At 41.7% G+C, this 27,988-nt stretch overlaps 1 protein-coding gene across 5 annotated transcripts in view; it reads right to left on the bottom strand.

Annotated features, from left to right (window-relative positions):
• AGAP1 (ArfGAP with GTPase domain, ankyrin repeat and PH domain 1) overlaps positions 1-27,988 on the bottom strand; it is a 452,256-nt gene that overhangs the window by 211,580 nt on the left and 212,688 nt on the right. For all 5 annotated transcript variants that reach the window (XM_063116055.1, XM_063116056.1, XM_063116057.1 and 2 more), the window contains one exon: positions 89-193. In XM_063116055.1, the coding sequence (XP_062972125.1) occupies positions 89-193 (105 nt within the window). The remainder of the gene's footprint in view (positions 1-88; positions 194-27,988) is intronic.

The raw sequence follows: 27,988 nt of genomic DNA, 5'->3' as shown, positions 1-27,988 counted from the left end.
TAGAATAATTTATTACTTGTCTATTGGGTGAGTTTGATTATAGATCTTGAATCATCATTTGATAAATGTGAAATGCGTGCACACTTACATGTAAACTTGGATGATAGGTCAGTACACCATTATCACAGAGAGTAACGTATTTCTTCTTCCACTCTTTATTTAATGACTTGCCGCTTCGCTTTAGCAGCATACCCTGTCAGGGGGAAGAAAACAGTAACATGAAACACAGACAAGAACAGTAACGTACAAACTGACTTGATTTAATTTAGTATCTCCACATATACACACACACACTCACATATACTAGGGAGTGAAGAAGGAGTCAAAATTGTTTTATGATGGGACCAAGAGCAGCTACTTTCCCGTCGCAAAGCTCACATAATTATTGGTGTTGGTGTTAGAGCACTTCAACGGAAGAGAGAAAGAAGCTGAACGTGGATCATACCCTTTAATTACTTGGGGAATTTACAAAAAGAAGATAAACAAAGATTAGTCTTGATTACTTGCTAGTGGAGTAAACAGAATAGCTTGCCCACGCATTTCTGAACTGTTGTCATACTTTCTTCCCTGGGGTCTCATGTCTTATACACATTTTAACCAGCCTGGGACAAACTGGGGGAAAGCAACATGACGTAAGACCGTGAGACCAGCCAGCCCTAGACTAAACGGTGCCTGTGGCGTTACACCCCACAAGTCAGTTCCCTAATGTATGTCTAGAATTTGTAAGGCTGTTGTGTTTAGAATGTTGACCTGAGTGGGTGGAGATTGAATATCTTAGGAGAGGGGAGGAGGATATATAAGGGAATGACTGAGGGTAAAGGAAGGGGTGTTTTTAAAGTTCTTGGGTTCGAGGGAGAATTAGAGGATCAGGGTAAAGAGGGTTGTCTTTTGAGTGTAGTGTGCAGATAGTCAGTTGGTGTATATTAAACAATCCTGATAATAAAGAAAGTTCAAGAGTGAAGGTGTGAGAGAAAGGAAGTGTGTATGAGAAGAGAGAAAGGATTGGATGAGAGGTTTTAACAAGGGTCTGAAAAGTTTTATTATGAAACAAAGTTTGTGAACATTGAAATAATTTTTATTCAGTTTGTTTTACTACCACAAAAATCCCACGTGTCTCCTTGGCACTTATCATCTGCAGTTATATACATATAACACACGTTCTGACATTAATTCACCATCAGCACATGTCATTCACAGCGCATTATTTTATTCCTGAAATTATTCCTGTTTAACCCCTTTCTCCACATAGTTTGTAGAAAGGTGGTGTTTGTCCCTCACCTCAGGCTCATAAAGTGGTGGCGCTTAGCTTGAGCAGGGAGCGTCCGCGGACAGGCCTACTGTAAAGAGCCTGTGTCGTGCCCCGGTGCACCAGTGAAGGAATTCAACTGCTGAATACTTTTTTTTCTTTTTAGTAGTTCGACTTCACATGGTCCAGAATAGTCCTTGGGTTTGATACAGCTATCAGAGTTGAACACATGGTGCCCACCCCATCTGAGCAAAGCCTCCCCTGCTGGCAGCCCTCCATCTTGTATAGCCCCTGAACTGGTGTACCCCTACAGCTCCCTGTGGAGGGGCCTGTTCACTTCACTCCTCTGGTGCTGCCCCACAGCAAGGGGGAGGAAGCAGCCATATAATACTGGTGACCATTAAGTGAGTATAGAAAATGACAGTAGTCTGGGTTCTTTACCACCAAGGACCATGTTTATGGTGCCTAGAAGCAGGTTTTCAGTGTGTTTTCTTTATTATCTCTGCTAAGTTTTTTGTTCAGTAGCTATGGTCATATAAAAAAGTGGGGGTGCAACAGAAAAGGGGCTACAGCATGGGTTCTACACCAAGATGTTGATTTCTACAAACAGGTTGGGTTTTTTTTTTCTGGGGGGGGGGGAAACACATGAAGTCTTATGCATTGAAATCTACAAGTTGAGGATTTCTTTCAAAATTTGCCCAATGTTTAATCTGCATTTAATGTTTCAGTACAATGAAATTGCAACACTTCACCAATACTAATTTTATAGCTTACATTTATGAGAAATCAATTTTTTACTTCAGTCAAACTATAAAAGCTATGAGATGATAAATTCTTTGATTATTGCACCATATGACACCTGGTGGGAAGTGTGTCATGGTCCTCACTATTTTAATCAGAAACAACATCAAGTTTTTCATGAGCACGTCCTTCCTGAAGGTTTTCATTCAGGATATCATCCTAAGTGTGTTTGCATCAGAAAGATCATCCTAAAGGTTATCATCATGAACTTCTTACTCCTTCACATCAGTTCTGTTAGTGCAGCCACAACAAGCACAAAACACATACACTCACCTGCACTCGCAGGCACATTCACAACCCGACTTGCAATTGCAAGTCACAAAATAGAGGTTATTCAGAGCTGTAGCTTATAATGTTGGGATGTGTTTCAGTGTCCCACCAGCCACCTTTCGACTCCGTTCCATAGCCAGCAGGTTCACATCAAGCCAGTGCTAGACCTGATAGAAAACTTTGACAGATGAATTTAGGTTCTTAAACATGTCCATATGCCTATGAAGATCAGCATTTCCATGAAACTGTTTGAAGACTTATTTTTCACTCTCCTATATAGTGCTGATGTTGTATCATAATCTGTCATAGCATGGTGAAAGAGAACATGATGAGACATTCCGCCCAGACAAGAGTGAAGTTGCTGACCACTGAACACTTTGTCATAGTAAACCTTTAGCCCTGGAATGAGCAGGCAAGTATCCAAAATCTTGTCTACAAGAGCAACAAGGAGAACTAAGAGGTCAGTCTCTATCCCAGCAATAATCTTACCTCTTAACATAGTAGATTTTATGACCATGCAAACAACCCATCAGCAAAAGCCTAGATACCATTATTATTATTATTATTATTATTATTATTATTATTATTATTATTATTATTATTTTCTATAGCACCATCAATGTTTCACCTCTGAAGCATGTAGATGCTGTGGCAGAAGTACAATGAGGCTTACTTTGTCTCCCATAATTGACAGGAAAGAGGACGGGGTGTCACAACTCTATCATATTGTTTACTTGTTAAATTCACAATAAAAATAAAAAGCAAAAATATTGTTTACTTCAACTTGTAATGACTGTGCTTTTCATCTTTTATGCTAGCCAGTTTGTACCCATCCAATACTATGGTAATCTTCTCTCCATAGTGTTGTTGTTGTTTGTTTTTGTTGTACATATCTGATATAGCACAAGCATAAGTTTTGGAATTTTGAAGGTCAAGGCCATTCAACATGGTGCAACAGATGGATCCCATCAATCAAAATACAGGAACTATGAAGTAGTGCACATGGAACTGCCTGTACATATTTTCAGTATATGAATCACAAATGCCTTGTGCCCTTTCTTCACTGATGTCATCAACAACTCATGTTGGCCATGGTGCTAGTGTATAGGCAGGACACAATGATAACTTCACTTTTCTTTGAATGTCATTAACAATGCAGTGAAACAGCTTGTTGGAATTAACAATCGCTGTGTCTTCTCCTATCTTCATTGACTTATTTATGGAGGAATAAGTCATGCTTCTTCTCTGCAAATGAAGATCACTGTAGATTTTACCTAAACATATTTCCATCACAGAAATGCCACACTGCAGTGAGTCGTGTCACTTGATGCTGTTGTTTCTGACTGTCCCATTGCCAGTGAGACTAACTTTTCAGAAGGCTTTCCAAATGGAGAGTGTAACTTCAGCTAGACAACAAACATTTTGGTGTCCTTGCTACCTCATTTTTGCCTTGGTTCATACACAGTTCAATGCGCTCCTCTGAAGTCATTAGAAGCACTTTGGCAATTATGTTGCTTTAATGTTTGTTTGTTTATTTATTTATTTACTTGCCTTTCAAGTAAAAATGGTACTTGAGGCAGCTAACAATAAAATACCATGGGGGGGGGGGGAGACTAAAAAAGTATAATGATAAAACTAATTAAAAATACAGGGGGGTATAAAAATATAAAAATACAGGGGGTATAAAAGTATAAAAATAAAACTAATTAAAAACACATCAATTAAAAACATGTAAGTAAAAAATAAACAAGTAGCACTGACCAGATTAAAGCTGGGGGCAGGGGGAATAGGTGTGTGTAAGAAAGAAAGGCAAGTGTCTGTGCATAAGACGGAGACAGACAGAGAATGCGTGAATAGGGGGACAAACACACTGGGGGCTGTATGCCCGCACAAGGGATGACGCCACTTGGGGTGTAACCTCACTCACTGCTGGCATGAAGCCCCAAACATGCTCTTCTGGAGCCATTTTAGTCCTCAGGTTGAAATAGCCATTAGGTTCCCCATCCCTGAACTAAGGCATGTGTCACCATGGCTAAATCTGACATCTCCAGGAGCAGGCAGAATTGGCACACTAACCTAATCCATATTTAGCCACCACCAAAACTTGGGAATCTAGGTTCAGAGCTGAATCCAGTAGTACACCCAAGCTGCACACCTCAAGAGGAGGAGTTCAATCCCTAGTGTGGTGTAGTGGTGTGGAGAGTGTGGTCTAGTGGCTAAGGTGTTGGACTGGGAGTCGGGAGATCGGAGTTCTAGTCCCCACTCGGCCATGGAAACCCACTGGGTGACTTTGGGCCAGTCACATACTCCCAACCCAACCTACCTCACAGGGTTGTTGTTGTGAGGATAACATAGAGAAAAGGATTATGTACGCTGCCTTGGGTTCCTTGGAGGAAAAAAGGCGGGATATAAATGTCATCATCATCATCATCATCCCTGATCTGCCTTTTGACTGACAAGAAGCACCTCTGTCTTGTCTGGATTCAATTTGTTTACCGTCATCTACTACTCCATTACCAACATCAAACACCAATTTACAATTTAGACAGCTTCTGTGGGTTTAAATGGAAAGGAAACAAAACCCAAAACTCCAAATGGCCTATCCCAGTGATTTTATGTATTTGTTAAATGGCAAGAAGGAACCCTGATAGGCTAATGGCCACTGAACAGGAGGCCCCCATCAACAACTTCTAAGATTGACCCTCCCAGAAGGACCTCCAAATCCCATCCCAGGCAGACATCCCAAAAAGATACCAGGATTAATTGTATCAAAAGCTGCAAAGTGTTCAGCAGAACCCACAGGGACACACTCCTCCTGTCCAGTTTCTGGTTGTAGAACATCCAACATAGCAACCAAAGTAGTCTCTATTCCACAACGAGGCTTGAGAGTAGATCGAAATTGATCTAAGTAAACCATCTCATCCAGAAACACTTGGGGTCAAGATGCCACTACATGCTCCAACACCATTTCCAAGAATCTAATACTGGGACTAGCTGAACATTATTCAATACTGAAAAGGAGAGTCTCCTATATCCATGAAGGTGCTCTGTTATTACTTACTGAATTTTTAGGGAGGTGTTCTTGGGAGGTTAGGCTAACCCCTTCCCCATTTGCTACAACCCCCCCATCAGAATTAAGCTGGGGGGGGGGAATTTCCATTGGTGCCAATGAGAACTCCCCTCCCCTCCCCTCCCCTCCCCCCTTACATGGGTTTGAGGAAATTTTCTCCAGCAAGGAAAGAGAGAAAGAGAGAAGTAGGGGAAGTGATAAAGGTAAGTGGAGCAGAAACAGAGAAAAAATGTGTTTATTGTCCTCGTAGAGGTCATCAGATGGCATGCTCCTGGTGGTTCCACATGGACCTATGGCCCAATTGGCATCCACCTGAAGAAGAGCTTTCAGTGGCTTCCTTTCTATGGAACATCCTGCCTCTGAAGATCAGGCAGGCACCAACATTGTTTTGGTTTTGGTGCCTGCTGAAAACATCTTTATTTCAAGAAGTTTTCCTTGATTGACCATCCACAGTTCTTATTGGTATTCTGTTTAAAACAAACAAACAATACTTCATAATATGGTGTGGATTTTTTTTATCCTTTATTGTTCACTGCTCTGGAATCTGTTTAGATGGGGAGTGGTATATAAATGTAAATAAATAAAATTGTTTTGAACTACCTCAGATGGAGAGAAGAAAAGTGCCAGGGTGTCATTTCAAAAATGTGATGTTGCATTGCAATTATGATATGCTCAAATTTATTTATTATATTTACATACCGCCCCATAGCCAAAGTTCAAATTGCATGCATATAAGATTTACAAGTGTTTGGGAATGGTTTACCAGTATTCAGTAAATGTACAAATAGCTGATTTGCATGAGGGTTAGATTCAGTGGTAAATTGATGCCTTCTGTTGGCATTTTGTTCATAGTTAGGTGGTATTTTTCTATTACTAGAAGTTTCCCCCCCCCTTTTAAGCAGAGAATTGCAATATGAATGTTTGACTCAATTAAGGAACACATCTAATTGTGTTAAAGGCTGTTTTGTGTGAGAACCATGGCTAATAGTAGCTATTATTTGAGCATATGAAATTGCTGTCACATTATCCCAGATTGTTGTCATCACTTTAGCCAATTAAATAACAATGGAGGATATCTGGGTAGTAAGAAGCCTCATGTATGTTTGCTGTCATTTAAACTCATCAACATGATTACTAGTCTGAGCAGTGCAAAAGAAATAAAACTTCTATGAATTGTCAATCTACTGCTCATTCATACTAATTTTTATCTTTTAAACATTGAAAGTTAATTTTTGTGGCCTTCATAAAAGTAGTCTGCTTTGACTCATTAGATTCTATGTGAAATCATCACCTTGGATACTAAATGCTTTTGTGTTCCCAAGCTTTGTTGTACTGGCTTTCTAAGGCAAGAAAACAGCTGCTCAAGCTTCTGAATGAGTTACTTGATGAAATGTTGTTCTAGCTGTGTTGACTACTGTAGTCCTCAGCTGGAATGGAGAGAAGGGAACTTGGGGTATTTTAAATTCTTCTATAAATAGTTGAAGTGCACTTTAGTGAAGTGGCCGTAATGGTAAAATTTTGCAACCTTTATTGCTCTTATTTTAGAAAAATCAATAGATAGAGGGAGCAACCCTCTATCGCCTAGACACAGGGGCCGTTTCTACACCTGCCTTTTTTCCTGGGATCTCCATTTTCCTGGGATAATCCTTAGGTGTAGAAAGGGCCAGGATCTTTTGGTTTCCCGGCTCCGAGGCTGTAGAAAGGGCTCCATGCTGGGAGCCAGGAAACTGTGCCCTCTGCTTCTCCCCATCACCCTCACAGGCTCTTTGGATCTGAACCATTTGGGGGGGGGGGCAATAGAGCACTGCAGCAGTAAAGGGGGTGGGAAAACTCCAATGAGCAAGTTGAATGCCATTCACGGATCTTTGGATCCAATCCATTATCTCAGTAATCCTTACAGCATTCCAAAAGGTAGACGGGTGCATATACAATACATTGTGTTCAAATCATGTTTTGGGTGGAGAAATGCTGTCAAGTTATAAGAGTTCCAAAATTACAGAGTCTGAGTTGATGCAGTCACACAATAGATATACAGTTTTGATTATCCACATATACTACTAAGCCAACAATATGTCCTGTGTATTCACTTATGATGCTGATCATTAGGCAAAAATATACCCAAGTTAATAAAAATACCTGCCAACTAAATTTCAGTACTACTGATCCTAATAGACCGTTGGTCTGATCCGGCATGGCACTTCTTATCTTCTTAATGTAAGCAAGTGTAAAGCGATGCACATCGGGCCAAAAAAATCCTAACCTCTCATATACAATAGAAGGAGCTGATTGTCCAGGAAAGAGATTTTGGGGTTGTGGTGAATAGCTCAATATACACATTGGCCCAGCATGCAGCTGCTGTGAAAATGGCAAATTTCATGCTAGGGGATCGTTAAAAAAGGAACTGAAAATAAAACTGCCAATATTCTAATGCTGTTATTGAAAACATGGAATCTAAAAAAGGCATTGCAGAGTTAAAAAAAAAAAGGAAGCCAAAAAGATTAAGGGGCTGTAGCAATTCACATGTGAGGAAAGGTTACAACAGATGCAACTTTTTAGCTTATTTATAATATTTTATCCCTCACCTCCGCCAAAAAGGCTTCTGGAGTGGTTTACATTCAATCAGTAAAGAAGACCGTCCCTGCCATCAGGCTTAAATTCTAAAAAATACATGACACACAAGGAAAAAGGGATGGGTTGGGAAGAGGGGAAAAGAAATTCAGGAGTCTGTTCAGCATGGCTGGTGGGAAGGCCCTGCTCCGCCCTTGCATCTCCCAATGGAGGGACAGGCCAGCAGCTCCTTCTTCCTCCCAACAGGGTCATGATGTCAGTTAGTCCTGGGAAGAGGTGTTTCCAACTGGAGCAGGCCCTGGTGGTCTCTGCTTGCTCCTGTCTCCCCCACTTTCTTCTTTAGAAAGCAAGACAAGTAAAAGACTTGGGAAAGTCCCATGTGCAATAGTGGATAGAGTGTTAGGTGGTGATTCAGGAGATCTGGATTCTAGTCCCCATTCAGCCATGAAGCTCTCTAGGTGACCTTGGGTCAGTCACTGACGCTCAGCCTAACCTACCTCACAGGGTTGTGGGTGAGGATACAATGGAGAGGAGGACCACCATATAAGCCACCTTGGGTTCCTTGGAAGGAAAAAAGTGGGCTATAAATGTAATAATATTTTTTTTCAAAAAACCGTAAGAGGTTTGTAAAATTATGCATGGCATAGAGAAAGCAAGATAGAGATAAGTTTAGCTCCCTCTCTCAAAACACTAGAATTTGCTTTCACCCAATGAAGCTGAATAGACAAAAAAAGTACAACTTCACACAGCACATAATTAAGCTATGGAATAAGCTGCCACAAGGTATAATGATGGCCACCAACATGGATAGCTTTAATAGGAGATTAGGCAAATTCATGGAGGATAAGGCATTCAATGGCTACAACTCATGACAGCTATATAAAACCTCCAGTATCAGCGGCAGTATGCTTCTCAGTATGAGTTGCAGAGCAGCATAGGGGCTCAAGTGGGAGAGGGGTGCTCTTGTGCTCATGTCCTGCTCGTGGGCTTCCCATTGGGGCACCTGATTGGCCATGTGCAGGAACAGAACACTGGACTAGCTGGGCCTTCGGTCTGATCGAAAATTGCTCATTATTTAAGTTTTCATAGCCAAAGGCTGCTTGTTCAGTTGTGTGATCAAAAGGTAGAGATAGAACAGGAACTATTTCTCTTCAAAAGAATTCTTCATTTGGTTGTAAATAAAATCTTGCTCCTGCAGAAACAGCTTTGGCACACAGGGAATTCAGTTAATCTACTCTGCCGTTGAAATAAATCATAATTCCAAGCAAGAACTTCATGCATAATATAAGAAGACACATGTTAAAACATTTGTTTCCTTAACCAGGCTTTACTCACTATTCAATTTACATACTCCAGAAATACACTCTGAATATAAGTGGAATAGATGCATAATGGTCAAGCTCTTTATTTATGTTTTCAATGCATTTTGCCAGCTGTAATGAACAATACTTTATAAGTAAGAATAGCTTAGTTTCTATCTGATATTTTCACTAGGAATGTGTATTCTGTGTCTAGTCCCAGGAGATTATTGCAAGCTAAAAGCAATGTAAAGAATACAAGCTTTAAATAACTTACAAAGTTAACATAATGAATGCATGTATTATCTGAAATCCATCACTAAGTGGCTCACTGTAGCCCCAAGCTGCGATAAAACGCCACTCATAAATTTATATTAAAGCTCTATTCAATAGCAATTATTTACCAACAAAGATTTATTGATTCGTTTGCTGTTAAAGTCTGAATTCCTAACTGAGCCAATCAGCCTGTGATATTGGCCTTCAAGGCATCAAGCTATGGTACAGGTCACTATCATGTTCAGCATCCTGATTATACTGGTAACACCAAGCAGTTAATGAGTAGAATCCCACTTGGGATCAATTAAAAATGGTGGCTGGCCAGTCAAGGGACTGATATAGTACTCACATGTGCACTAGTATCTACCATGTATGTTAAGACATCACTAAGCCTTTTGCTTGATATGGATCACTATCTGTTTCATTGACTCTGACAGACAATCAATGGAAAAATTAAGAAGTATGTGGCTAGTTTGTTTAGTGACCTTACTTTCTGGCACCTGAAAAACTTATAAACTCCAAGAAGAACCAACATATTAGTATACTGAGAGAGCGGGGAGGTGTCTGGGTTTGGACAGTCTTTACTTCTTGAAGATGACATGAAACCATGTCTCTCCAAAATAAAAGGCACTGGTTTTGTATGAAAAGCACTTTTGAAGAAAACAATCTGCTTTTCCTTCCTGATAAATTAGCAACTGCTCCATGACAACACAAATACCCCTGCTCCCCCAGTGGCCAAGCATAATTGCAAGCTGAGAAGAGGACCTGAAGAAGTGGCCTTGAAAATGAACAGAAGACCCACACAAGCTGATATAAGGGAGAATTAGATTTCTGAAGACATTCTCGTTCCAAGCCAATTAAAGTTTTAAATGTCAAAGCCAGCACCTTCAAACTGGTAACAATTGCGGCCAGCAGAAAATCACTGCAGAATAATCTGTCTAGACACCTCCCTATCAAACCCCTTGTAGTTGCATTATGGAAAGTGGCAGGTTCCAGACTGTGTTCAATGGCAGTCCCATATAAGGTGCATTATAGGTATCAAAAGCATGAATGGCTATGGCCTGGTGTAGTTTCCCCTGGAAAGAATGCAGTTGTTATACAGAAGAGCAATGGCAAAAGGCACTCCTAGACACCACAGCAGCCAGTCATGAATCCAAATCCAGGAGAACTTTCAAACAGTACTTCTTCACACAGCGCATAAATTATGGAATTCACTACCGCAAGACACAGTGATGGCCACCAATTTCAATGGATTTAAAAGGGGGTTGGATAAATTCCTGGAGAAGGCTATCAGTGGCTACTAGTCCTGATAGCTAAGTGCAACCTCCAGTATCAAACTGCCTGTTGTGTGCACCAGTTGCTGGGGAAAATGGGTGGGGAGTGCTGTTGTAGAGAAGTTTCCTCTTTTGAAGTCAAATGTGACTGCGTTGGACTTCCTGGGCAGTTTCCCACTTAAATTGGGTGTGGGTGTGGGTGTGGGTGTGGGTGTGTGTGTGCGGGTGCGTGTGTGTGTGTGCGGGTGCGTGTGTGTATGTGTGCACTGGCCATTCTTAAATGCTGTGGGGGCCTCATCCCTGCACACTGTAAGTGGCCTTGCCACTGGAATCCCAGCAAATTTTGCTGGGGAGAAAGTTGCATGGGGATCAGCCTACCAGGTAGTTTTTAATGTAAATGAGCACCATATACAACTCGGTGACAAAGACCCCCCCCCTTTCAAATTTAAGAGTGGAGGGAGTGGAGATCGCAAAGTGATCCTTTGTATGAGTATGTGTACCAATTTTATCTATGAAATGTTGGCAGACACAAACATTTCACCTAAAACTATCAAGACTGACAAAAACTACAAAAAGCTTGCAATAGATATAGATATATATTTTCTGGATTCAGCTACATATTACATACGAATGTGTGCAACCCCCAATAAATATGGAGTATTCTGATACTACTGTGAATTACACACATGCACACACACACACACACACACACTAAGTAAGGGTGCATTCCTCTGCAAGTTTAAACAGAAAAAAAGTTCAGCATCTCAGCCAAGCACCTGAAGACTGGACTAACTTTAAACCTACAAGTGCAAATTAGGTATTTTCCCTTAAAATAAAGTATTTTTAGAAACAAGAATTCTAGGAAGCAGAACATGTAGGTCAGAGGCAGGCAATGTGGTGCCCAGGGGATCAATCAAAATACCTCACCCATCCACAGGTGTTCCCATATTTCTATCCATGGTAGGGAAAGAAGTTCATCACTCGTTCTCCCAAATACTGTTTTGTAATCTACTTCACCTGACTATGTTTCCCTTTTAAATAAAACCCCATCAAAAATGTCAGGAGACAAACTGTACTGCAGGGCTGTCACATACTGTTCTCTTACTCCTTCCTTCACAATATGGGTAAACCATAAACTACCTTATCTGGTTGTTAGAGACATGTTTACATTGAATACAAATTATTTACCAAGGCCACAAAATCCCTCCTTGTCAATTCAAACATTTCATTTATTAAAAATATTGCATAACTTAGGCATTCCTATATCCGTGTGTTAACAAGGGTTTCAGGTATCTCTCTCTTGGGTCCCTATACAGAAGGCAAATTACCATGTAGTGAATAATGTCTTCCACTTGATGTTGGCCACAGATGCATAATCTGCATTCAAATGGCACCTTGTAGTGTCTGTCCAGAACTGTAGTTGGCATAACTTGGAATCTCAGTTCAATAAAAGCATTTCTTAGGGGAAGAGGCCTCAGTTTGGACAAATAGTTGGCTCTGAAATGTTCTGTTTTCAAAAGAGGGAACCACCAGGAGAATTTAGAGTTTTTAATTAGTTGCAGATCCCTGCTAGAATGTATCCAAAATAGCCAACCCCTCAGTTGTTTCTTATCCATATCAAGGACAGTGTTCAGCTCAGAAAATTAATAGCTATGGAGGAGCTTTTGGAGTACTGCCATCAAATAACAATTTTTGTTCATTCCCAGGTAAGACATAGCTGGAAGACGTTCATTTGGCAAGGCGGCAATTTGTTTAAAATACTTCAACTGAGCACACTCTACTCTTGTCCTAATAGATGGCCATCCAGATTCTGTATGCAAAAAAAGCTGCAGGGGTTCCGGATGAGAGAGAGTAGAATTTTCAAAGAAAATTGTTCTGCACAATTTCCAGGTCATTAATGATGGTGTTGTTAACCCCCCAAATTTCAGACCCATAAAGCATTTGTGTTATTGCTTTGATGTTGAAAACTTTTAGGGCAGGTTCAATCAACTGTCCCCCTTTATTATAATAAAACTTCATTAAAGCCCCTATAGTTTTCTGTTTCACAGCCTCCCTATGCCCTTTCCATGAGAGAGACTCACTGAAAACAATGCCCATGAATCTAAATGAACAGGCTTGTTCAATAGTATGTTGGGCCAAAATCTATGCGTAGGACTGAGACTACAAAACAAAACAAAACATTATCTTGGTCTTAGAATAGTTTATTGCCAAGTTTTCATATTTACAATAAGCACGAATGAGTTTAAGAGATTTTTCAGACCCAATCACACAAGTGAAATAAGTATTATGTCATCTGCATACATTAAAATAAAAATCTTTCTATTCATAATTACTGGGGAAGGAGAGTTTACTTGAGCTAACTGTGACACCATATCATTAGCATAGATATTGAAAAGGGGGGGGGGGGAGCCAAAATGCATCCTTGTTTTACTCCCTGCGTTGTTTTAAAGCCTTCTGTTACAGAACCATTCAGACCAACTCTAACCCTCATTTCTGAGTTGCTGTATAATTCCTTTAACAGTATCAAGAGTCTATGATCAATATTGGTGTTTTGTAACTATTCCCATAGTCTGTTTCTGTTAATAGAATCAAAAGCACTGAGAGATCAATAAAAGCTGCAGAAAGATGTTTCTTAGTATATTTCCTGATAGTATAATTCAGTGTAAAGCATTGATCAGTAGTATTGTATCTGCTTCTAAAACCAGCTTGTTCTTCATGTATAATTTCATTCGTTTCTAGCCAATCTAGTAATTTTTGGAGTAAGTGCCTTGCATATATCTTTGAAGAAAGATCTAACAAGCTGACTGGCCGATAGTTTTGTGGGTCATTCAAGTATGATGTGGTCACTTTCCCCTAGAGTTCCTGTAATTGCCACTTTATCCATTAAGTCTTCCCTATTGGTCAATATCAAGTCAAGGATAGCCAATCCTCTAGTTCCTTCCACCACTTTCTGCAAGAGAAAGTTATCACCCACACATGTCAGGAATTTCTTGGAAGGGCTGCTTTTGGCAGAATTTGTCTCCCAACAGTTATCAGGGTAATTGTAGTCCCCCATCACTACTACATCACACTTCCTTGAAACACTGGTTTGCGTCTCAAAAGTTTAATATTCATCTTCTCCTTGATTGGGTGGTTGGTAGTAGACTCTGACTATCATGTTCTCTTTATTGTTTGCCCCGTTTATTTTAATCCGGATGCTCTTGATTGGACTCGCAGGCTAATCCACCTGTACTTCTATGCAGGGATAGGTATTTTTAACATATAGTGGTACTCCGCCTCCCCTTCTATTTCTTTTGATCTTTTTGAACAAGTTATATGCTTCAATTGCTATATTTAAGTCATGGGAGTCGTTATACCTATCAAGTCGTATTTGCCTTCATGTATTAAGAGTTCAAGTTTGTTCTGTTTGTTTCCCATACTCTGGGCATTAGTATATAGACATCGAAGATCATGTGTTTTATAGTCTGGCTTCATTCCTACATTGTTGTGAACACTATTCTTAGGCGCTATTGGAGCTGTTCTGTGTTATGGGGCATAAGCCTTCATCAATTGTTGCCTCCAAGTTCATGTCTTCCTCGCCTGTAGGATTCATTCCAGACTGTGGAATACCCTCCCCTTGGAGGCGCGATTGGCGCCAACATTGATTTCATTTCGATGCCAAGTAAAAACGTGGCTTTTTAATAAAGCCTTTGATGGCTAAACTCACTGGCGCATTGTTTTAACTGTTTTAACTGCTTTTAAATTATATATTGTTTAAACTTGGTTCATGGTTTAATTTGTTTTTAACTGTGCATATTTATTGTTTTATACTGCAAGCTTTTATCTGTATGCCGCTCTGAGATCTTAATGATATAGGGCAGGATATGTTTTAAATAAATAAGCCCTCCTGATGAAGTTCTTCATGGTGTGGCCAAACACATTCTTCCCAGTTCTTGTGAGGTACATGCAACCCGTCCCTTGCCAGCAGTCCATCTTCCAAGTAGTGTAGCCTGTGGTCCCAGAATCTGAATCTCTCATGTCGGCGCCATCTTTGTAGCCAGTCATTCACCGGGAGTATTTTTCTTTCCCTCTGTATTCTTCTTCTAAGAACTGGGAGGATGGATGAGAAAACTATCTGGGCCCTAACATTCTTGAGTTTCCTTCTCAGAGCTTCAAAATCTGATGTGATTTCTTCATAGCTCCGCTTGACAATATAATTTGTTCTTAAATGGATGAGAAGAAAAGGGTATGTGACAGTGGGCTTTATGAGCTTTGGCAATCCTTCAGTCACATCTCTAATCTGTGCTCCAGGGAGACAGCATACCTGGCGAGTCCATGGGTCTTCACAACATACTTGGGTTTCAATCCCACACAACAGGGAGTCTCCCACAACGATGACTCTTCTTTTCTTCTTGGTTGACTGATGTTCTGCCTCTTGTTCACTGTTGCATGGTGTCCCCTGTAATTCTTCCTCTGCAGGCTGTCCTCCAGTCTCATCCTCCAGTAGCAGAAAGTGATTACATAACTCTAATGGTTCCACTGATGCAGAATATCTTCCGGTTCTGCTCCTGTCACCTTTTTCCAGGGAGTTTCCCCTTCATTGGCTTTCCTCATCTCAGCATTCTCCACTTCTGCTTTAGCTTGCTGTTTCTCCTCACTCTTTTGTGCTTCTTGTTGCTGTTGCAGTTCCACCGTTTTGTCTAAGAACTCTTTGCCTTCTCTTATTCCTTGTAGGGTGGACATTTGCCACTCTAGTCCTCTCACTTTTTCTTCCAATAGTGCAACCAGCTTGCACTTGTTGCAGGTATATGCCATGTTGTTCTCAGGCAGGAACACCATCATAGCACACACTTTGCAGGTCACCACCACTAGAGACTCCTTTCCATCCATGTTCTCTATTTCTGTTTTGTCTCTTCCTTTCCGATTGTATTGGAATTGTCTGTGCTTTGTCCTGTCCTCTCTGAAGGTGCACAACGAAGTCCCCTACAATGTGAGTGTGACTTATGAGAAGAAAATTTTGTTAAGGACCTCCCCCTGACAATTTCCTGCTTGCTCCTCCTGTTAGCTCACTCTGATCACTCTCTCTCTCTGGGAGTTGGCTTCCTTTTGTAGCTTCTAGTCTAGCTGGGACAGCTTCTCTTCTCTGCTGCTGCTCAGTTTGGAGTTGGGAATCAGACTGAGACTACCTGCCCACTCAGCTGCTGAGAGCAATCAGGCCGCATCACTTCAGGACACACCCCTTGACTCAGAAGCACATGGCCTCTTTGAATAGGCAGCCTCCTGGATTTACTTGAGGCCTCTCTCCTCCTTGTCCTGGTCTCCTCTTCAACTACACTCCCCCTGACAAACTCCTGTTTGCTCCCCGTTCGTTTGCTCAGATTGCTCACTCTCTGGGAGTTGGCTTCCTTTTGTAGCTTCTAATTCAGCTGGGGCAGCTCCTCTTCTCTGCTTCTCTGACCATAAGGTAAGAAGACACTGAAGAGGGGATGGTGGTTGGGTTGTGTGACTGCAGAGATGACCACTCCAAGAACTAGTTACAGGTAAGCAACCTGTCTTTCTTCTTCGTGGTCTTTGTGCATCACACATTATGGTAGATTAGCTGATGGCATGCAGCAAAGGCCCTGCTGATGGCTCCCGTATCTCACCATCTGAATCAACACCATATAGGCTCGTCTCCAGGAGGGTGAACCCCATTGTGGTGTCGGCACTGACAGTGGTCTTGGGGTATCAGGACATGGCATTGGCAGGGTCAGTGTCAACTGTCTTGGCACTGATACATCCCGAATTGTCAAATCCAAGAGAGGAGAAGGTGGCGGGATGGCCTTCTTTGAGCCGTCTCTCACCTTTTTAGTTTCTGGACCCTGTTTAGAGGAGTCTTTCTCTCTTTTTTCCCTTGTGTCTTAGAGTATCTGAAGAAGACTTAGGTAATTTAACCTTCTTGGATATTTTATGTGTTGCCGTTGCTCCTAAGGAGCAGCTCAGCGCCTGCTGATCTGATCAACCTGTGGTTAGAGTCAAGGATCTTATGTGAGGAGTGGATTCCATGGCCGGTTTCTTTGGGGCAATGGCACGAAGGCTGTGCTCCCAAAGGACAGCTCTGAGGTGGTCCGAATGATTGCACCTGGTTTGTTTGGAAAATCTCATACAATGAGCACACATTTCAATGATATATCCTTCTCCCAAGCAAATTAGGCACAGTGAATGACCATTTGCAGGACATAATTTACTGACACAATGCACACATTCCCTGAATAGTGCCTTCAGTGCCATGCGCTCAGGAGAGAAGTCCTGAAATGCCTAGCAGGGAGAAGGAGAGAAAAAGGAAAGATTGCTGTTGTTACAGCCTTGGTCGCCCTGTATGATGACCTCTGTCGGGAGAAAGACAGGGGGAGTGTGACTCTGTTGATTCCCCTTGATCTCTCAGTGGCTTTCGATATCATCGACCATGGTATCCTGGAACGTCTGGCTGAGTTGGGAGTGGGAGGCACCGCATTGCAGTGGTTCCGCTCCTACTTGGCGGGTTGGCTCCAGAAGGTGGTGCTGCAGCTTGTGCAAAATGCGGCGGCCAGATTGATAGCTGGAACAGGGAGGTTTGACCATATAACACCGATTCTGGCCTGCTTGCATTGGTTGCCTATACGTTTCCAAGCCCAATTCAAGGTGCTGTTTTTAACCTATAAAGCCTACCTGGCTTGGGACCGCAATACCTGATGGAACACCTCTCCCGACATGAACCTACCTGTACACTGCACTCAACATCTAAGGTCCTCCTCCGAGTGCCTACTCCGAGGGAAGCTCGGAGGATGGCAACAAGGGAGAGGGCCTTCTCGGTGGTGGCCCCCTGACTGTGGAATGATCTCCCCGATGAGGCTTGCCTGGTGCCAACATTGTTATCTTTTCGGCGCCAGGTCAAGACTTTTCTCTTCTCCCAGGCATTTTAACAGCATTTAACAACGTTAAGTTTGTTTTTAATGGACCCCAGAATTGTTGTTCTTAAATGGATAGTGTTGATTTTATACTGTTGTTTTTATGTTTTTGATGGTTTTTAAATTTTGGATAATTATTAATATTTACCATTTTTAACTGTTGTAAACCGCCCAGAGAGCTTCGGCTGTGGGGCGGTATATAAATGTAATAAATAAATAATAAATAAATATAAATAAAGAAGTGAGGAAAAGAAATTAAGATTAAGGCGCTCCAGAGAGGATTGTTTCTAAGTGATCGAAGAGAAGCTTCTAGCAAGTCAGTCTCCAGGAACTGAGGAGATGGGCGGGAACCCCTCTGGACATGCGCAGTAGGATGGTGGGGGAGAGTTCCCGCCAAACAGCACCCTTAGCAATAGAAATTTCTGAATCATGTGTGTGATGCACAGAGACCATGAAGAAGAACATACTGCTACCAAGCAGGCAGATTTAATAACTCCTTTATGGTACTGGCAGTTTTACCTCTGATATCAGAAAAGGTACAAAATATGCAAAGCTTTAACACTGGGGCATTTCAACATGGAAGACCTTTACTTACTGCCAAGATGTCTTTGGCTGTAGGAATAATTTTAAAATATTTTGAGTGTTGACCCACTCTAAAATATTTGTAACGGTTAAATACACAAAGTCACAGTTTATGCACCAAGAAAACTGAACGCAATTAACACATTCTCTTAATCAAATTATGAAATACAACATATTGGGAGTGGGAGTAGCAATCAACATATTACCTCCTGTTTAATTCAGTAGGGGAGCAGCATTAACAGAGGGAAAGTAATCTGATAGATCCAGTTTTACTCGTTATAAAAGCATGAAGCAATAGAATATGAACAAATACTAAATACTTATATCCATCCCCAAAATATGAGTTGGGCAATATAACAAACTCAATCCCCAACCATTTTGCCTTGCATCACGTTTACTAGCCAGATAGATGAGGTGGAAGAAGCTGGTGGCTATGATAGGGGCTGGGGGGCGGGGGGGGGAGAATTCCACAACGCTTTAAAACAGAATTAAACTTTCCATCCTGATCGAAACTGTTTCCATAGAAACATCAGGAACACCACTTAACAGAAGCTTAAACACACACACACACACACATGTTTGGTACCATACCACCTCCCTCCCCCCTCTTCACAAATGGATGCTTTTTTGCAGCTTGCTCTGTAGATCTTTCCATGAAGTGGTGAAAAAGAATATAGGATCCTTAACCAGTTCCCCTGTGGCCCCCTCCTTTTTTGTTGGTAATATTTCTGTCATTCTACCAGGGTGTACGGTACAAAGGGTTACACTTTAATTGAGCTGTCAGCATCTCCAACAATCCTATAAAACTTCGATTATGCACGGCAGGGTTAGTGACACACTTGTTATTGTGGATGCCCTATTTGCTAAACCTAACCACCACCCCTCACAGGTCACATAACCCAAGCGACCTTCCTGTCATTAGCTGCGTCTATTCCTACCTCACTGCTGTGAAAATCACACAAGTGAAGGCTTCAAAGCCCTTACCAGGACTGAATTCGACCAGAAGCTAATCACCCACAAATCCAGCTCAAATGGCAATAATTGGCTAAACTGCTCACCTCTCCAGAGCTCAGCAGTAATTTGGGATAATAAAGAAAAGAATTATTCAGCTAACTGCCCTGAAATGTATGTTTTGTGACCGACACACTTCACATTTTAATAATGATGGACACAAAATCCAATTTAATATAACATCTACTGAATAACAAACCTGAACACCGAAAGAAACGAAGACTTTTTTAAAAAATGTGGCCCATATTATTCCACAAAAAGGGTTCACACTTCATGTTGTGGACCAAAAAGGGCTTTGTGAGCAATCCTTAAACCCTGAACTATATTGGATTTTTGAAATAAGAGAAAGTCCCAAGTTAAAAATAATATATATCTATTCCTAAAGCCTCTGCCAGGTGAATACATTTTTTTGTGCTTTTAGGCTGACAAGTAACTTCTTGATTTTTCTAGTGACTCTAGTTTCCCTTATCTTTCCTCTCCTGTTGAGAAGCTCAGTAGCAGACCACATCCTTGGCTCCCCAAGTCCCTGGCATCTTGGGAAAAAGAGTGACCACAGCTAAGACCTTGAAGAACCTCTGCTGCTCAGTGCAGACAATACTGGGCTAGATGGCAGTACAGCATGGCAGAGGTTGAACATAATACACTATGACCCTGTTCAGACGACACGCTAAGCCAAGGTGGTTAAGCATTTTGATCTAAACATTATGGCTTAGTGTGTCATGTGAACCATGACTTAGTGAGTGGTGTGAACCATTCCTAACTCTGGTGACTACATAACCACGGTTTAAACGCACTCACTAACCATTTGCTGCAAAAGGGTTAGCGGCTTAACCGTGGCTTAGTGTGTTGTCTGAGCAGGCCCAATGTAAATTCGTAGAGCTCATATGTGAACAGAACCCTTACTTTCTCCACTATTGACACGTTTACATATGGCTAATGGCCCTTGTTCAGACTTCAAAACACCCTAAGATGTGGGGAAGCAAAACAAAGATGTCCTGGGACTTAAAAGTGTAACACTCAATGAGGTTGTTTTTTTTAAATGGACTTTAATGTAACTTAATTTACATTTATTTTCTTACTGATTGCAAGTTTATCTTTTAAAAAACAGCCTGGTTCAAAATGAAATTGAAATACAAATGGCTTAGAGTGTCCTGCCCCTACTGGAGGAATCCTCCACAAAGAAGGAGCTAGAGCCCCTAAAGACAGGCAGCACCAAGGAGCAGCCCACGCCATGCCTGTGGGCCTGTGCTCACAAGAGAAGGGAACTCTGCCTCTGAGTCAGAGGCTGAGCGATCATCTAGTCCCCCAAAAGTGGCAGCATCACAAGGGACCAAAAGGATAATAGAATCATAGAATAGCAGAGTTGGAAGGGGCCTACAAGGCCATCGAGTCCAACCCCCTGCTCAATGCAGGAATCCACCCTAAAGCATCCCTGACAGATGCTTGTCCAGCTGCCTCTTGAAGGCCTCTAGTGTGGGAGAGACCACAACCTCCCTAGGTAACTGATTCCACCGTTGCACTGCTCTAACAGTCAGGACGTTTTTCCTGATGTCCAGCCAGAATCTGGCTTCCTTAAACTTGAGCCCATTATTCCGTGTCCTGCACTCTGGGAGGATCTAGAAGAGATCCTGGCCCTCCTCTGTGTGACAACCTTTCAAGTATTTGAAGAGTGCTATCATGTCTCCCCTCAATCTACTCTTCTCCAGGCTAAACATGCCCAGTTCTTTCAGCCTCCCTTCATAGGGCTTTGTTTCCAGACCTCTGATCATCCTCGTTGCCCTCTTCTGAACACGCTCCAGCTTGTCTGCGTCCTTCTTGAATTGTGGAGCCCAGAACTGGACACAATACTCTAGATGAGGCCTAACCAGGGCCGAATAGAGAGGAACCAGTACCTCACGTGATTTGGAAGCTATACTTCTATTAATGTGGGATCCCTGTGGGAGGAGGGCCAGTTGCAAAAATGGCTCCCCATGAATAAAGGGTTCCTTGTGAGTAGGGCCATTATGAGGAAGTCTTCTTTCAAAGCCTCTGTTGTGCTGCAGCTGAGTTCTTGGTGAGGCTTTGGATACTCCAGCTTATGAGACCTGGTAGCTACCAGAACAACACCTTCCTTTTAGCTCCCACTACCTTACACCTAGCTTTCCTGGCCTTGCTTCTTGTTTGGACTGATGTCTTCCAGGACTCTGCTAATACCCTGCCCCTTGGACGGTGCTTGCTTTGGACTACTCACCTATGCTTGACCTTAGCTTTGCCTCAGACCCTGCTTTGGACTCCTTCTCTTCCTGTTTGTTAACATTGTGTTTCTGACCTTTGCCTGCTTTTTGACTTTGGTAGGCAGATTTGTCCCAAAGACTGCCCCAGGGACTGAGCTTGACCCAGCCTAAAGCAGGACATAAAGCTACATTTATGTACTTTTAAAACTGAACTCTTAACTAGGGATGTGCAGATTTTGTTAAATTTGTTATGTCTGTGTTTCATGGACTGTAAAAAATCTTTCGTTCTGTCATCTGCTCATTGACAAAATCAGTTTTCTTAAAACCAGATTTTCATTCTACCTCCTCCAATTCACATTAGCTCTAATTAGAGATGTTGTGGGTGCTGGACTGGATCCAGGAGTCCAAAGGACTCCCCACGTCTGCCCTCCCTGGACCTAGTCAGGCACCTGCGGCACCTTTGCAGGCCTGATTAGCGCCTGGGAGCCACCCGGAAATTACGTAATTTCCCCTGTTGTGCAAATGGGCCCTTTTCACAACAGGGGAAATGCGCAATGTGCAGAGAATCCATTGCCATGCACAATAGAGGCTCTGAACAAGGGTGGATGGGTCGCGACCTCGTCGTACGCTTGTCAAGCTGCAAAAGAAGCTCATACAGCACCGTGAGCAGCAGGGTGAGCATCACCTGGGTGAGTTCGCTCACCCCTGTAATGCAGATAAGTGCATTAGTGCTAAGGTGCATTTGTGCTATTGCACACTTGCGCTAATGTGAATTAGCACGAATCCTCCCCCAAAATGAAAAACTAGTCTGCAGGCCTGTGGAATCTACATGACTCAGAAAAGCCCTGTTCACTGCAGAATTCACACCCTGGACCCATAGAAATCCAAACTCATTTGAATCCGTGTAGGTTTTCTGCAATATCTCTACCCATGACCCACACCCAAGAATTGTGTGCCCCACTCTCCTAGTGGAGCTTGGAATTTGTTTCTCAGAAAGTAGCATTCATGCTGCATGGCGAACACTTACTGTGAGGAAGGAGGCAATTTAATACCCAGGCTGAAAAAGGCTCCCCATCCCTGACGTAAGGGAAGAATTAAAGGAAGCCTTTTAGGTTCATGCATTATGGATGAAGCACAACAGTTAATCTGCAATAGGCATTACTTGTACAGTAAATACGTAAAGAGGTGTGCCTGTAAAAATGGACCATAGTTAAATGTGGGGGTGAATGGCGATTCCAGGTCCCCTTTCCCAACTGGCTTTCGCCCCTCTTTCCCTTAGCCCTTGGTTTCTCCCTCTCCCTTCTTTAGATCTGTTCAATGCCTCGTTTGCACCACTACTTCAAGCCCTTTCCCATATTTACTCCTGTTCAGTTATAGCCCTTTCTTATGACCATGTTATCTAGACCATCATCAAATATTTTAAATCTGACCATCAAGATGGGCTGTGGCAGCTCCAAGTCTTCTTCATCTTTTCATTAAGTTGGCCCCTGTTTCATGTAGGGTTGCCACTTCTTCCTGAAAGATGCCCTAGGCCAGCGTTTGGCAACCCAGCGCCTGGTGTCCACCTCAGTGCACCCCCTAGTGCACCCGCCAGACCCCCATTATCCCCATACACCCTTATAGTTCTCCCCACTTCAGCAGCTAGAAAGGGGAAACTCAGAAGATGGGAAAGCTGAGGTGAGTGCAATGGGAAGCAAAAGTAGCAGTAGGGGGTTAGTGGGGTTGAACAATGGGGGTAAGAAGATAGTGGGGGCAGAAGCAGTGGGGGCAGGAATAAGAAATGAGGAACGGCAAGCTAAGGAAACTCTGCGCAGGAGGGGAAAGCAAGGGAAGGATAAAGAAGAGGAATCTTAGAAGGGGTACAAGAAAATGTGCCTGCAGGCCCTCCAAATGTAAAATGTGTCTCCCAAAATATCACATGTACCCCCGCTCCCCCACCCTGCACAAAATTACCATATGTGCCCAGAAGCATGAAAAGGCTGCCTACCTGTGTCATAGGGCTTTTTAAAGCTGCCTGGATAGGGTACCAATTACTGCAACATGGAACAGCTTGGCAGATGCTTTTCAACATTTAAAAAGACCAGAGACTGTGGTTTGGTCTGTTAGTTCGGGTCATAAAAAATGCCTCTGGGAAGCCTGCAAAGAGGACATGAAAGCAATTGCACTCTCCTGCCCTTGTTCCCCAGCAAGTAGTCTTCAGAGGCATAAAGCTTGGAGATAACATATAGGTAGAATTCAAGAAGAACTTGGGCCCCTACTCCCCATTTACACCCAGTTCAAGAGGTGAGCTGAAGAGGCATGCAACAAAAAATGTGAGGTGTTCTAGGCCCTGCTGTAGTCTATGTAAAATAAACATAAACATAAACATAAAGTTAATTTTCTAAATATTTGTTTCCATTAACATAATAAAACCAAAGTTTAAATGCCAAGACTCTACCACTGAGCAATTACTTTAACCAGAATTCATTTTGAGGAAATAACTGCACAGTTTGAAGATTGGTACAAAAGCAGAGAGATTCAAGTGTACTTATAATGCAATAAAACTAGGGCCTAATACTTACAAACAGAAGATGAGGTGGTGAACCTGTGTCTGGGCTGGATCTCTTCAGACTTACAGGTTTACTGATGAAATGCTTCTCATAGAAAGAAATCCCTTCCACATACAGCACAACCTCCTACTGTTCTTCTTCTGCACACTCCAGAGGCCCCTGCTGAGCCCAGGTAGGGCAATACAGTCTTCCTAACACGCACACCCTGCAGCAAGAGTGGCCAGAATCTGGGTCGCGGGGAAAGTGAACAATGAATGGGGGGTGGTCCTTTTCCCTCAGATAAAAAGGCAAAAATCACTCACCACTACCATGAAATCAGTCCCCATCCCTAACTCAAACAAGTTAGTGGAGGTTGGGGCAGGCGAGGCGTAGTGGTGGCAGATGAGATTAGTTACAAAGCTTTTCAGCAAGGGAAAGAAAAAGAATTCAGTTCAGACCCAGTTAAGCCATCACTTAAGCCAACGTAGTCTGGGGAGGCAGGGTAGCCCATCTGGAGAGGATCAAGTTAATTGGGTCCTTCCTGTCATCCAAAAGGAGTGTGTGTGTGTGTGTGTGTGTGTGTGCGCGTGCGAACCAGTAGGCTATGGAATGCTCTTCACACACTTCCTGACATGCCAGTTTTCTATGTGGAAGAATTGTTTTATATGTGCTAAGAGCCATTTGGCACAGGCATCATATTCAAGGAGGACCTAAAATTTAAACATGACACTATCTTCAAATGAGGTTATACATATGACAGAGTGGCTGCGTTTGGACAACACAATTGTCAATGGTGGGTTAATAGTCAACTCCATGGTTGATTATCGAGGGGGCACTCCCCAGACGACATGATTACAATCAACTGTGGTGTGGATTAAGGCCAGCGTCAAGTTGGCTATTAGTCAATGGTGTGTTTGATTGACACATTCTCCCCATAGTCCTCCACCTGATATCCCATCAACCATTGCAAGTTCTGCTGGCTGGACTAGAGCGGCAGCTGCCACTTTGGTCACTCTTGCCAAGGGACTCTGTAGTTGTCAAAAACAAACAACTGTTTGTGACAAGAAGATAGTGAACGGTGCCCGACGCATGACATGATAACCAACGGTTGTTCAAATAATCAACTTTGCACAGCATTAGTTATTTGCATTGGTTATTTCGGCCGAATAACCACATTGTGAAAAAGTCCCGACAGACGATACAATAACCAACCATTGACTATTTAACCCACCATTGGTTATTATGTTATCTGAACCCAATCAGCAGTAATCTGACAGGATTGAAAGAAGTCGTTGTTCTTCATACAACTTCAAAGATGTGTCTTATTACTGGGTCACTCTGCCTGTAGTTCACTATGAATTAATATATTTTATAAATCCTGTAATTATCTTGTGAATAGCATAATTATATTGTAGGACATTGCTATCTGTGGTGCAACATTTAAAACAGAATTAAGTCTACAGATTACGAGCAACACATAGCTATCATTCAATCTAAAAATTCTGACATTTCACATCTGACAAAAACACTTTAATCTTTATAATTTTTGTGTTCAGAGAAATAAAATATTGTCAAAACTTAACTTATTTTTTGTCATTTGTATTTCTCAGTAATTTAGTTTTATGTTGTTTTTGAATTTATATTTCATTCCATATTTTAATTTTTATTCCATATTTTAATAGGTTAGCTATATTATAATATACAAGGAGCATTAAAAAATGTAAGTGGCCAGGGCCTCTCTTGACCTCTGAGAGGGGCTGTATGTGAGCTCCTATGTGTGTCTGAAGTAGTACAGTCTAGACAGAGGTTTACCACTTCATCTTCTGCTTTGTGAGACCACATTGAAATGTAGCTCATGAAGAACAGATAATATATTAGAAGTTGAGAAGAAAAAACTAAACATAACTAGATAAAGTAATTTTCTCTGTACTCATGCTGGATAAAGCCATATATTTTGTTTGTGATTAGACACACACACACACACACACACACACACTGATTGCACTACAATTCACAACAAAGCTGATTGATGTAAGATTAAGTACAGACAATAGGAAGTACTTTTTCACATACGCATAGTTAAACTATTGAATTCACTACCACAAAATGTAGTGATGGCCACCCATTTGGATGGCATTAAAATTTATAAGGACAAAGCTATCAATGGCTACTTGTCACAATCACGATATGCTACCTCCAGTATCACAGACAATATGCCTATGCACACCAGTTGCTGGAGAATACGACCAGGGGGAAATTATTGCATTCATGTCCTACTTCGGAATTTCCTATACGCAGTGAACAGAATGCTGGCCTAGATGTACCTTTGGTTTGATCTGCCATAGCTCTTATGTTCTGAATTTGTTCCTGAGACTCTTTCACATCTTTTCACCTCTCTCTCTCTCTCTCTCTCTCGCACACACACTCTCCCTCACACACAGAGAGATATCTATCTGGTCAGAAAGGGGGCACCTCTCACCTGTGGTGCACCACATGTTTGTGGGGAATCAAGTGCTAAACAATTTGTAGATGATCTGATTCTGAGACAGGGTTTCATATGTAGCAGAGCAGCTCCCTCACTGCGATCTACTATATATATTCACTATGTACATCTGAAGCTTCCTATCAAGACTAAATTCAATTATTTCTTGCTTAGTATCTATCTAAGGATGACTAGAAAGCAAGTTAGGTGATAAGGACTGACACACAAGAAGAATGAACAAGGAAAAATATCAGGATGATTAGCTGAGTATGTATTTTAATCTTCTGTACCCTAAGATGGTTTGTGGCCTTTGAGCCACCATGAACAAGTACTAGGGTTGCCACATGGCCAGCATTAAGTTGGCCTGACTGGCTTTTCTGCCTCCCACCTAATTTCTATTTTAAACTCACCCTTGATATTAGGCAATGATGAATGTTGAATTTGCATACATTAACATGCAAATGAATAATGACCTTTTCTTCCTCTGAGAAAGTTGGCAACTATGAACTACTGTAATTCCGGAAGGATGATATTCTACTGCATTGAACATGGGTAATCAGAAGAATGTACTTATTTCCCTTGAGTGTAGTCCTTGCAAGTGTCAATTTCATCAATGAGCCTATCACTATTGCTCTAGTGTACTTCAGGGAAGCAAACTCTAGATTTTAAAAAAAGTCACACTGGCAAATGATTATGTGTTATCTTCAAGTCTCAAGGATAAATAATAAAAATCCTGTTAGGGTTTGTTTTTAAACTATTTGGTTTTTTTATTATCTGTGATTGGATAGGAATTCAATGGCATTTTTTTTACAACCGTTACAAAATAGAACCATAGCTTTTCAGACGGCATTCCAAGCTATTGGGGGGGGGGGGGAAACACTATTTTAAACATTGTCTGTTAATCATAAACAATTAAATGTTTGTTGACCTAGATTTATTTGGTGCAGGAAACAGAAGGTTAAAAAGAAAAAAGAGAAACCTGCTCCTTTGTCACAGTCCAACTATTATTGACTTCAGTCTGTAACAATGATCTCATGTTGTCCTCAGGGCAGGAATCTGTTTGGATGGTGATCCAAAGACAGATGAAAGTTCAAAAGCCTGATAGATGATACTGCCCCTCTAAAACTCTATCAACTGGAGTTTGAATATTATGCCAATTTAAACACGTGCACAAACTAAAACCATCTTTTGCACCTACATCATCTCAGATTCTAAGGCATTTCAGTGGCAATTTATTCCAAATGTAATTAATTTCAAGACAGTGTTTAAAATCTTATTCTCTAACAGAAGCAACAACATCAAAAGCCCTCTTTTCTGCTTCACAATAAATATTCCTGATAGTATTTGAATGAATTTGAGTTTCTTCACAGACATAATTCCATATTAGCTGGCAGATAGGTAACAAAATGCTGTGTGATAGACTCTGATCTCACAGCACCACATAATGGCACAATTCCTCCAATT

Source organism: Elgaria multicarinata, chromosome 2 (assembly GCF_023053635.1).
Source record: "Elgaria multicarinata webbii isolate HBS135686 ecotype San Diego chromosome 2, rElgMul1.1.pri, whole genome shotgun sequence".
NCBI lineage: Eukaryota > Metazoa > Chordata > Lepidosauria > Squamata > Anguidae > Elgaria > Elgaria multicarinata.
The sequence above is the reverse complement of the archived record's forward strand: the minus strand, read 5'-3'. Positions and strand labels throughout refer to the sequence as shown.